The following is a 12,583-nucleotide window of genomic DNA, read 5'->3' as shown; positions in this document are numbered from 1 at the left end:
ATACAATCCCCCCCCCACACACACACACACACACACAGTTTAGTGTGTCATTTGATGGCCTCCTCCCATCAGAGTGTGTGTGTGTCCTACTTTAGTGCTATTCATCCCACATCTCGAATGACACCCATCCTCTCCTCGTCTCAGTGTTCAGGCCTCACAGAGCAGCTCATCAGTTTGTCGTCCAATGACGGCGCTTCTTCATCAGCTATGATGATTTTTTACATGAAGTCTTGTTTTAGAGGCAGAAGGTTCCCTGCTGTGTAGTTTCCTTTGTCTCGGTAAAATGTGGCGAACTCCAAAGAAAGGACGTTCAACACACTTCCAACCGATATCAAACTGATCACAGACATTAGATCCTTTACACTGAAGGTTAAAGTTGAGGTTATCTGATGATTTTAATTTTATTTTAAATTATTGTCTATCAATTGTAATTGTATTTGATGTAATTTGGTTTCATGAAAATGTTTTATTGTAATATGGATTTATTTAGATTGTGAGCCCAACAAGGGACAATTGTTGAAAATTAGCAGCAGCTCTAAACCTGTGCGGCACATCAGTCTCATGTCTTGCACTTGAACTATGTTTAACTGCACTGTCCCTTTTAAATAAATAGATTCAAACTCAAGTCAGCGTTCTTTATGGTTTCTTCATGACATTCTGCATTATTGTGGAAAAACCAAACCGAGATGCGGGCATATGAATGACTCCTCCTCTGGCAGCTTCACGTTAAACACGGCGGTATGAAAGCAGCAGGTAAGCAGGTGTAACACATAAATGACACGAGGTGGATTTATTATTTATATGTGTCATAGTTAAGTGCAGGTAAAAGTGGCCCGGGCGAACCAGGGTGGAAATCAGACAGTGGAGCCTTCAGACCCGAGCATGTGTCAGAGGCATGAAGCTCCCCGCCGACGGCTCAGGTCAAGCTAATGAAACAGCTTTGCCTTTAAAGCAGCCAGCTTCAACAAAAGGCTGGCATATTGAACTGGTCCTGTGCCGCATTCCCAGGAATCAAACCTCCAAAAACCAACGAGCGCAGGCCCGCTGGGGCGGGGGAGGGGTGTCAATTTAATCTGCTGGTACTAATGCATCAAAGATCTCCATCACCTCCTTACGGAGTCTGGGTGCCCCGCAGAGATCTACGTCACATTTTATGACGACGGCAAAACAAAACCACTCCAGACAACTAGAACTGCAACGTATTTAAACACAAACACAGGAAGTGAGACGCCAGAGGGATAAAGCTGATGCAAAATCACCAATGAGACGGGAACGCCAAAGTACCGCCACGTTACAGGGACACCCAGATCTGACTTTTTGCATCATGTCCTACGTCGGCTGTGTTCTCGGGCGCTCAGACGGGTGTGTTTGTATTCACGTGAACATCATTAAAGTTTCTTCTGTGTAAATGTCACCATCAGCTGCCCACAGACCCTCGGGTGGACTCGGGCTGTTGGACTGCAGCTGCTGATGTCATCGTTCTCGTCCAGATTAAGAAAGGAAATCAAATAAAACGTGAGGCGGCTTCTCTCTGTGCTGTGAACAGCAAACTGCTGAAAAGCAGGTTTTTGTTCCTTTTTCATTCGAAAGCAGAAAAGAAGAGAAGACATGAACACTTTTAAACAGCCTCGCCTCTTCCTCCACGTGTAGTCTTCACCGTCTGCTGCGGCTCGGTTTTATCAGCCAAGCTTACAACTTTGAACTCATAAAGACAGGAAGTGTGAACCTATCAAAATAAAAAGGTTTTAACAGTGAAGCCGGTCACTTTAGTGGGCGTTTCAGGTTTGGGTGAAGGAGCAGGGGGAGGTGAGCCATTTGGTCCACCCAGAGGTGTAAGAGTCTGCCTCCCCCACCCTTCCCTCCCCTCCACACCTCTCTGTCTGCATACAAACAGTCGCAAACCTCCCCCACTCTGATGTCACCCCGATGAAGACTCAGAGAGAGCCCACAGGAAGCTCAGAGTTGTCGCTGCGAATGACCACACTTCCTGTTTAATGTGGACAAACTGAGCATCTTTGGAGGTGGGATCTAAAACTTTAGCACGATCAGCTTCACGCACAGAAACGAGTCCTTTCACTGTCATCTGCTGACAGACTTTCCACCAACTCCATGCAGAAACGTCCTGCTGCTGCAGGTTGTCACAGGCTCAACAAAGCGAAGCACCGACAGCTGAGTGTTTTCTGAGTCACATGAACTGGACTTCGTCTGGTCCCCAGAAGTTTTACTGGATGAATCTCTGACAAAACTGATTCAACGTCTTCATCAGTTTCAAATAACCAAGAAAAAGTCTGCAGATGCAGTTTTCCTGAGTATTCTCGGGACAAGTGATCGATCAGGTCACCAGCAGCTGACTGATAACTGAAGGCGTTTAAAGCTGCAGTTTCGAGGTGATGAAACCTTGAAGATATCCTCTACTTTTCCTGTACAGGGACTAACTGCGTCAGTCAGCTGATCAACCAATCAATCGATCGGAGCGGCTCGCTGACGAATCAAAGGGAACAAAGGAAACGAGCCGAGAAGCAAACGTTACCGGCTGATTGGTTCAAACGGCGATGATGCGACTAACTGATGACTCGCTGTTAAACTAATCAAAGAGACCGTAAAGGTGTAGAACAGGAGCAGATAGCAGGTCCAGTTTCAGAGTGAACTTTGACCCCAAACTCACTGCTACTCCTCCTCCTGCTGCTGCTGCAGGTCAGGAAACATAATCTTATCTAAAAAAGGCGAGTCCATAAATAGAGGCGGAGACACCGAGGAGAGGGAAAGAAAAGAGGTGTAGTAACATCCTCCCCCTCCTCCTCCCACTGCGTGTGGAGGTGCTGCATTCACTCATCTAGCAGCTGCGCTCTGATTGGCTGAGACGCAGCATCAACAAGTTGGAAACATTGTGACAAATCCACGCAATTATCACGAGACAGAAACACAGGAAATCAATAGTCTGTGTGTGTCTCTGTGTGTGTGTGTGTGTGTGTGTGTGTGTGTGTGTGTGTGTGTGAGGATAATGTGCGATATGCGTCTCAGAGGGAGGACGACAGCTATTAATTAGCTGCTTCACTTTTGTCCCTGTGAACACAAAAGTCCCTCTGAAACTCCCCATTAACTCTGTCTACACACACACACAGACAGACACACACACAGACACACACACAGACACACACACACACAGACAGACACACACACAGACACACACACAGACAGACACACCATGACGCAGCACACAGAGGACGTTTGAAACCTTTTTCCATGTAAAACTTCATCACACATGTTCTTGAAATAAATGCCAAACGTGTAATAAACACTGTGTCACTTTTATTTCATAGATTTCTAAAAATTAAATCTAAAAACATTTTTATTCACTAAAATAAATAAATAAACTGAATCACGTGTATTTTGTAGTGAACGACATTATTGTGTTTGAGTTCAATTTAACACAATCAGCATAAACACACAAACATTTATTGTTAAAAATAAACAATTAAAGACTTGGGCTTTAATTATAAACTTTCTATAATTATAAAGTGAATAAAGAGGTTTGCTCACAGTCACACCGAGCTGTGACTGAGCTGTGAGCTGCTGCAATAATAAATCCTGACGAGGGTTCAGAGATGCTGCTGCTCGTGTCATTTATCAGACAGAGCTTCCAGAGGAGGTGAAACTGCAGATCAGAGCACAGGGAGGTGATGAGGAGGAGATAAAGAGGAGTCACAGTCAGTTGGTTTCACTCCTCCTCCTTCATGCTGCATCATGTCTTTACATGAACACAGGCTGAGTGTGTGTGTGTGTAGCAATAACCACTCACAATGGAGCATAGCGTCACACACCAACACAAGACACTCTTTGTGTGTGCGTGTGTGCGTGTGTGTGCGTGTGTGTGTGTGTGCGCGTGTGTGTGTGTGTGTGTGTGTGTGTGTGTGTGTGTGTGTGTGTGTGTGAGAGAGTGGGATACATCATCGACTACATCATCGCTTGTCAGCATTTTAAACGTTTGCCACAGAAGAAGAAAAGGAGGATGAGGAGTGTGCAGTGAAGAGCCTCAGGGTGGATTTATTATTGCTGTGATACAGACGTGTGAGATTGTTGTGTAGATAATAAACACCAAGATTTGTGACTTTTTTACTGTTGTTGCGAGGACACAAAGAAGGAGCCGCCGCCGGGCTGCTGTGATGACCTCGGCCTGTTGGACGCTCTGCACCAATAACAGGATCCAACGTTACCAAACAAACATCTGCTCGCGCTGCCACATGAACCGTGTTAAAGCTACACTCAGGCTGCAGACACTTTTTTGCCTCTTGGAGCTGATGATGTCACAGAGAGAGGATGTCCCTCAGACACCCGAGTAAAAGCCAAAGAACCGAGCTGTTAGCCCAGGACAGAGTGACATCATCGGCCTCGTGAAGCCTGGGCGTCTGTCCAACATGGCCGCTGGTTTTCTGCCCCGCCTGGAGCACCAGACCGGCGACCCTTCAGGGTAACAGGCTGAGGCGGGACAGACCAGGCCATCACGTCAGGATGAGCGTGCGTAGGTATTTCTACAGGTGACACGGCGACCATCGTGAACAGCACGCAGTAACACGAACCAGCAGAAGATGCGCTTCTTTGATGTGCCCGCTCGCGCTCAGAGTTTGTAAAGCGCTGAACTCTCAGCCACTCAGTCGAACGTCAGCAGCACAACAACAGATGATGGATCCATCGGGCAGCTGCAGGAATCAGACCCACAGAGGAAAGTTTTCAGCACCGCAGCTCCCGCTTTCATGTTTGACTGACCCTCCCCGCCTCCCTCCCAGCGTTACATCTCCATCTGAAAAACACCGCCGCCTCTGCTGCTGCCGCTGCTCCGTGAAGCTGGGAGGTAACATTTCCCCCTCAGCAAGAAGAGCCAGTCCGTGAGAGAAACAGAGAGAGATCAGCGCCTGTCGCCGAGGCCCAGCTCGGCCTCAGTGTTGAATTTCGTAATGGAATGCTAACTGCTCATCCGGATCCTTCCTCCTCCTCACAGCAGAGGAGGAGAGGAGGACCAAACGCAGCGGGAATATTCGGCTCTTCGTTGCAGGAAAGCTTCCACTCGTTACACATGATCTACCACGAAGCTGCCGTCAGCTCAGCACCGACGATCCACCATAAAAGATGTCCATAAACTAGGTCAAAGTCTGTTTGAACTCGTGCATCGATCACAGATCCAAACAGCCTCTGCTGACACCTACAAATGCATTATACACATGTGTGCAAGAAACCCAACAGATGCACTAAAGTGACCCCACAGGGGCAAAAGCTGCCATAAAACACAATAAATGTACAACACACACGTCTGACTCGCACAAATATGATTCTTCCTGCAGCGCGGGGCTGACAGATGTTTCCATGAAAGAGTCAAAAGCAATTAAAACAAAAACTTTAAATGAAGCTACAGTGAGAAACTGCAGAAAATAATGCTCCAAATCTCCACTCTTCAGCAGATCGAACACAGTTTAAGAGCATTTCAGGAACATCACAGGGTTTAAAAACTCCACAAACACTCTGTGGAAGTGTGAGCATGTGGGGAACAAATGCATTTCTATAGATAAAACAAAGAGAAATTTAACTTTCTGCAAAAAATTTGGAAAAACCAAACCGATTGTGGGTAAAAGTGTTACAAAATCACCATAATTTCCTTTTAGAGAGCTACCAGAGCACTAAAGATTGTAATTATAGAAGTAAAGTCACAATCATCTTGCCAAAACTCAGTAATAGTTACTGCTTGACAAATATGGAAACAGAGCATCGCTAACTGCCATTGAAAGAAGCCAAAGTCACTAATGAAACCCATAAATCCACTTTAAAGTGCGTCTGTGTAAGCGGAGCTGAGCTGCAGCAACAAACAGACGTTACAGGAGTGCGTTAGACAGCAAAATGTTTGAAGAAAAGTGACAAAATGAAGCAGTGATACCCGCGTGGAGATCGCTAACATTAGCCAAACACGCTACCGGTCAATCCAGACTACATGAAGGGAGGGGGGGCTAAAAGTTAGCTTGAAAGTCCTCCAGGAAGTGATAAGGTCACCAAAGACTCGCTGTTCCTCAATTTAAGATGGATTTGTTTAAAAAATTAAAGAAAACTGCAGCTGAGAAAGACTATGGAAGAAAAAAATAGCTAAACTTGCAGCAAAGCCCACAGGAGCACCCATAAACCCACTTTAAGTGAATCATGGCCTTAATTACCGATGATGGGATTATGTTAAAGCCAAAACATACTAACAAAAGTCAATAAATAGGTTCAAGTAAAGTGGGACACCACCCAAATTCCCCTGAGGATGCTGAACTAAAGAAGGACGTATTTCTTATTAATCACTCACAAGTTACGACACATTGCCAAAAAGTCTGTACTGTTTAAGTAATTAGAGTAAAAGCACGTTTTGTATTCTTACGAAACTTTGTAAAAAGCACTGAAAGTTAGCCATCTTAGCCACACTGCGCCGACAGCAGTCATAGGCTGAGCTAAACACTAGCAGATGCACACAAACGCCAACAAAATGAGCTCAAATCAACTTTTTCTTCTATAACTTAACAATTTACACCCAACACTGAACCATAAAATGGGTCCATTTTATTCAGTGTAATTGGAGAAAACGTTAAACAGAAGGGAAATTAAAAGGATTTATTCTCCAGAAACTAAAGTACCAAAAACAAGCCCACTCACATGAATATAAACCCACTTTAAAGCGACTTTATTCAACTTTTAATGAACTGTGGACACAAATAACTACTGTTGGACTGTGCTCCAAAACATACAAGCCAAAACTATTTAAAGGGAGTAAAAGTTTAAAAAAGTCACCACAGAGTCGCTGTACTTAATGTAATTAGAGTAAAAGTCCATTTATTGTGTATAAAAGTGTGTTGTATCTGAGAGCCGCGATGGCCTCTGTGCTTTAAACAATGACAGACTCCTCTTACAGTGAGGTTAAAGTTCCTCAGCAGGGAGGTGCAGAGGTAGAGAGACACTGGGCCAACATGGAGAGAGAGAGAGAAAATCCCTAGCAACCATTATCTAACCAATCCAGCCTGAGACCGAGAAAAACGCCATCGGTCCATCTCCTCTCCCTCCTCGAACTCCGCGGCCATCAATCATTGACCCGGACACCGATAACAGCGCCTCTTTCACACAGTAAAACCGCGTTATGGGAGTTATTTAACAGCCCGGCCAGCATCCTCCGTCGTGTACCAACGCGGAAAAAAGGAAAAAAAAAAAAAAAACACGACGACGAGGCTAACGGCTAACAGCGCCGCGAAAAAGTTCTCCAAGTCGACGGTTTGGGGCGGGGGGCGGTTGAAACCGGGGGGGGCGCCCGGTGGTTACCGTTTAAAATGGAAGTTAGAACCGAGGACGATGTCGAAAGACAGAAAAGACGGAGCTCGAGGACGGGGGAGGAGGAGGAGGAGAAGGTGGATGCAACAGGCGTCACGTCGATGCTGCTGCTGCGCGTAACCACAGACGGTGGAAAAGTGTCGGGAACGCGGCGAAAAGTCGCCCAACTGCCGCAAAAACTGGCGCAGGCGGAGCGGGACGGCGGGTTCGGCCGCCTCGCCGCCGTGTTGGGCCGGTTCGTGAATGAACGGGGGTCCCTTTCTGCCTAAATATGTCTGGGCAAGGTCATCGCGCTGGCGTCGAGCTCGCTGCCATTAGCGGAAGTCGAGCCACCAAAATAAAAGCTATATTTTCTTTTATTGAGCCTACAGATTTAAACCCACATCCACACGTTTGCGGATGTGTGTACATTATACTAAATAAAGGAGGCTTTTGTGACTTCTTTCGCACATAAAAGAGTTAAATATAGAAGCAATGTGATGTGATTTTCACAATAAAATGAACAACTTTACCATTTAACCTGCTTTAGATGTATTTGCACCTATCAGACCTCCACAAGCACGTAAAGAGCACGTAGAGCCGCGCGGCACGGTGAGAAAACCATCATTTACAAAGAGAAGCATCAGCAAACTCAGTTAAAACTATTAGCTTCAAAGATGAAGTCTGAGTCGCTTTCAGGCCAGAGCGCTTTCTAACACAAAACGCGAGGTAACCCCTACGGTCCTCCGTGTGCAACAGGTTGTTTTACTTTGAAGAAGTCTCTCTGAGGAAGTACTCCGTCGGTTGCCGTTCGCTTGAGCGCTTAGTTTTACACATGGCCACTAGCCCCGAGGCTTCGACCAAAGTGCATCCGAGATATGGATGCTAGACTCCGGCTGCGAGCTGCAGACTTTGACCTCCCCCCCACCTCCTAACACCCTCCCCGCGAGGCAAAAACCGCCGAATAACTGCCCTAAACGTGCACACGGGGCGATAAAGTTGCACCAAAAGTCGAAAAACAACAAGTTGCTGAATGAGGAAGAGACACACACACGGCTGAATTCCACCGCTTGGATGCGCATCAAACTAGGAAGCAGCCCAGAGAGGAGAGAAAAGTAGTAACGCCACCCTTACCGTCTCCACATCTCCGCTCAAACTTCACCCCTGGCAGCACAAACAGGCGCAAAGTTCTCCCCGAGAGGCGCAAACAGCGCGGGGAGCCTGCGCAGACATTCGCACAGCACCAAAACTCAGCGATGGAGACGAAAAGGACACTTACGCTTCACTTTGTTGGGGTTGGGCTGCTTGCGCCGAGACATCGTGGCGAGGATGATGGTGGTGGTGGTGATGGATGGGGGGGCTGATGATGATGATGGTAGATGAACGGCGGTGATCGGGGATGATGAAGGTGATGAAAAAAAAAGAAAGGGTGCGAGAGGCAGCAAAGTTGCTCCGCAGAGGAGAGAACTCAAAATGGCGTATTCCGAATGGATGAGCAAACTTGGACAAACTTTACTCCGGCTTCTCCTCCTCCTCCTTTTCTCCCCTCCCCTCCCCTCCTCCACCTCCTCCTCCTCCTCCCGTGCTGCTGCTGCTTGTCTTCCTCTCTTCCCTCCCGAGGAGGAAAGAAAAAAGTCGACTGGTGTTGAGGAAAATGTCGCTCTGGAGATGTTTTATACTTTAAACTCCTTTAACTCCCAGCTCCCTCCTCCTCTTCCTCCCTCTCTCGGTCTCTCTCTCTCGGTAGCTCTCGCGCACACTCTCTCGCTAAACCTGATAAGTAAAGCTCATCACGTGTTGTCTCCAGTTTCCAAGGGGACGTGGCCACCAAGCATCTCAGTCAGTACGCACAGACACACGGACAGCCGTTACTGGATTACTTATTCCAGCCGTGATGGAGCAGGAAACGATCCCACCTGAGAGCTCCGAAACCAAAAATATAAACTTCAAAAGTCCGCAGAGGCCTGGCGGCGCGCAATTTAACTCGCGTGCGCCGCAGATTTCTGCTTTAATGCGCAAAAATATTCACTTTTAGGCAACTTTCGTTCCCAAAGTATTGACATTTTCACCGAGCGTGTCCTCTCACAGTCAGAAAGTCCCCTCGTTTCCTGCCTCGCTTCAGATTCTCTCAAAGAAACCCGCTTTCACGCCGCTCCTTTATCGTTTACGCGGAGTTTCGGGGGCTAAAAAGATAAGAAACCATCCACTTAAACCCACACACGCTACACGCGCAGCTGCTTCATCTATCGCGAGAGCTCTGCACGCGATTTCAAAGAGGGAGGATGCATAGGGTCAGCCAGAAGCTGGGGAGGTGGCTGTGGAAGACTGTGCCACCGTTTCCAGGGAGGTGTTGGTGAAGTAGTCACTTTGTTTTCGGGGATGAAGCGAAGAAAAGCGCGTGGGGGAGAAACTCAAAAGTTCACATAAAGACGTCAAAGTCGTACTAAATCACGTGCAGGTACCTCTGTGCTCCATCCAGGGCCATGGGGCAGCAGTCATGTGACCCGCGATAGTGGGTGATTAGCTCAACCTCAAATAATCCCATGTTTTATTTTCACCATTGGGTAAAGTTCAACATGTACATGTTTTACTTTGGACAAACCTGGACAGGATTATGTGAAATTACAAACTAAAACATTTTCACTTCACATTAAAGTTCATTTCAAAGAACTCCAATCTACTGAGTCGTACTGATTATGAGTTCAGTGCTTCTTTTTTCTATTTTTTAAGGGTTGTAAACTTAAATCTGATTTCTCTGTGGATGCTGTGTGTCAACTTTCCATGAAAATCTAAAGGATGTGACGTTTATGTGAGCTCCCGAGTGCCTCGAGACCCCACTACATCCTCACACACGAATAACCTGGAGCGAAATAAGCATCAGGCAGCCCAAAACAGGAATAAACGCTGAGGGTACAGAGCTCAACAGGGAGGCTCTGGAAGTGAAATCCTTCAGAAAGTCCTGACATCCGAAGTGTAACCCTAAAATGAAGCCAACTAGCCACGAGGTGAATCATGAACACAAAAAATTAGATTTGGATCAAAAAAGAGTAACAAAAAGAGGCAAAGTTACAAGTCTGTGTACATGACTACTTTTACAGCTGAAGGAACTACTCCCCCCACAATGCAGTGCAACTCTCACGTTCACCTTGGCACTTTTAATCCTCTTCATTATTTGTTGTGTATGTTGTTTGTAGGCTAGTTACCAGTATTGGGCTGACATACTTTTTAAAAGTAGTGCATAATGTTACTTAATGACTTCCTGGAGAAAGTAACCCTTTCCACTACTCGTTACTTTGGTGTGACTCTGTAACATGGCCTGAAATGCATTGCTACAGCTACCAGTATAAACCTGAGGCTCGCTCACACAGACCCCTGTCCTAATGAGGACACACATAAGACGTGTAACTGTCAACACAACACTCACAACATAAAGAAAAAAGAAGGTGTAAACCAGCCCAAAGATACTTTAAAGCCATCACCATGGTGATTTAAGAAAATGAGGAGACCTGAATGTAGTACAGTTACATGTTACATTACTATTACTGAAAAAATGTCATGTAACTTCAGTAATGTGTCATATTAGCTGTGTCCCAAAACATCGGCTGCATCCTTCGGAGGCCGCATTTGAAGGCTGATTACGTCACAGCCAGGCGACGAAGGCTGTCCCAATTCGTCGACTCCTTCAAATGCGTCCTTCATTTCTCCGAATTCAAAGGATGGGTCGGATGTGTCCTTCATGGCCCACCATATCCCAGAATTCATAGCGCGGCCCAGACAATTCTGGTTTCCAACAATGGCGGCAGATGCTTATTTTTATTATTACTCTTATTAATCTTTCTGGGTCACAAAACAAACTTTTAACATGTTTTCAGGCGAGAAAGTAGCTGTGTAAACTTCAAATATCTGCTCAGTTTATCAAGACATCACATATTTGCAAAAGTGCTTCGCCGTTTTCGGAGAAGTCTGTTACCCACCAGCTCGATAGCAAGCCGGGGGGTTCAATGGTCACTCGAGCCAGCGAGAGCAGCGGACTCCCGGCTTCATCGTTTTCAGATCCCCGCTGTCTTTTGTTACTCAGGTTAAACATGATATATAAGTCACTCGGATAACTTAAAAATGTAATTGTTTGGCTTTTTTCGGTGTTTTATTTGTTCCGGAGTAAATCGATTTGGCTGAGATCAAAGTTATTAGATTAGATTAGATTAAATAAAACTTTATTAATCCATCGGGTGGGTTCCTCCGGGGTTTTCACACAGCTGAATAAACGTCAAATAGAAAACTGATTAAACAGAAGTGTGAGACGGTCGAGAGTTTACGGCAGGTCCTGTTATAATTTAGATAGCAAGGAGCAGACGGCTGAGTTTATTAAACTCTACTGAGACAGCGGTGACGCAAATCTGAAGGCTAGACCGTCCCATTTCACAGCCGTTTACTTCCAGCTTTCTCGGTCTTCGAAGGACCCGGCCCACGTAGACCGCGAAGGCCGGGTCCTCCAAAGGATGTGGCCTACGTTTGGGGACACAGCTAGTGATAGCACTGCTAGCTATCATTATAGCACGATGCTTTATTCTTGGCTGTAATCATTGCCTGGGCTGCTTCTAAAGTTTCACGGTCACAAAGCAAACAGAAGTTCAGGGGTTTAAAAGTTTTCATGGCAAGGGTGATTTAGGATTATGGGTAGAGTACTTGTTTTTCACAGTAAAGCATGTTTTATTCAAATAAGCTCAATTTCATACAGATGTGAACTTCAGAGTGTCGTAGCTCATCTTGAATCTACTTTGGATAGTTAAAACTTCATGGCTCATAATTAAAATCCCTGTAGAGAATATCATAGTAGCACTTTTTAATCCTAGAAGCTTACTGTTTCGTGAGGACTCAAACTTAACTTAACTTAAGCTTGCTAGCTGCTACATGGGTTAGCAAGCTGTCCGGTGTAACAGATATGCTAACATTAGCCAGAATAAAGCTAGTTTTATACAAATGCTGAAAAAGGGCCAAAGTTTCTTATTACTGCTAGCTAACACTAGCTTGTCTGCTAACATGGACCAATAACAAGCTATGCAGAACAGCAAAACTAAACACCTGAAACCAAATTCTTTAAATTTGTGTTTACTTTGACTATTACAATGGTTCTGTTATATGCGTTCTACCTTATGAGCTACATGCCATTCTACTTATTAAGGATTTTTGTAGTCTTTAGCTTTAAATCTAACCATGTAAACAAGCTTATTTTTTGAAGATGGAATGAATAAAACTTATCTTATGG

The 12,583-nt window shown here is 45.6% G+C and overlaps 1 protein-coding gene across 2 annotated transcripts in view; it reads right to left on the bottom strand.

The window, feature by feature from the left end:
* The window catches only part of rreb1a (ras responsive element binding protein 1a), a 51,787-nt gene extending 42,221 nt beyond the window's left edge, over nt 1-9,566 (bottom strand). For both annotated transcript variants that reach the window (XM_042227938.1, XM_005940366.3), the window contains exon 1: nt 8,597-9,566. Coding sequence is in view for 1 of the 2 variants with exons in the window: in XM_005940366.3 (XP_005940428.1) it covers nt 8,597-8,636 (40 nt within the window). In the remaining variant the exon portion in view is untranslated. The remainder of the gene's footprint in view (nt 1-8,596) is intronic.
* Between the last annotated feature and the right edge of the window lie 3,017 nt (nt 9,567-12,583).

This window comes from Haplochromis burtoni, unplaced genomic scaffold (genome assembly GCF_018398535.1).
Source record: "Haplochromis burtoni strain Fernald_Lab_line unplaced genomic scaffold, NCSU_Asbu1 Contig_291, whole genome shotgun sequence".
Classification (NCBI taxonomy): domain Eukaryota; kingdom Metazoa; phylum Chordata; class Actinopteri; order Cichliformes; family Cichlidae; genus Haplochromis; species Haplochromis burtoni.
The sequence above is the reverse complement of the archived record's forward strand: the minus strand, read 5'-3'. Positions and strand labels throughout refer to the sequence as shown.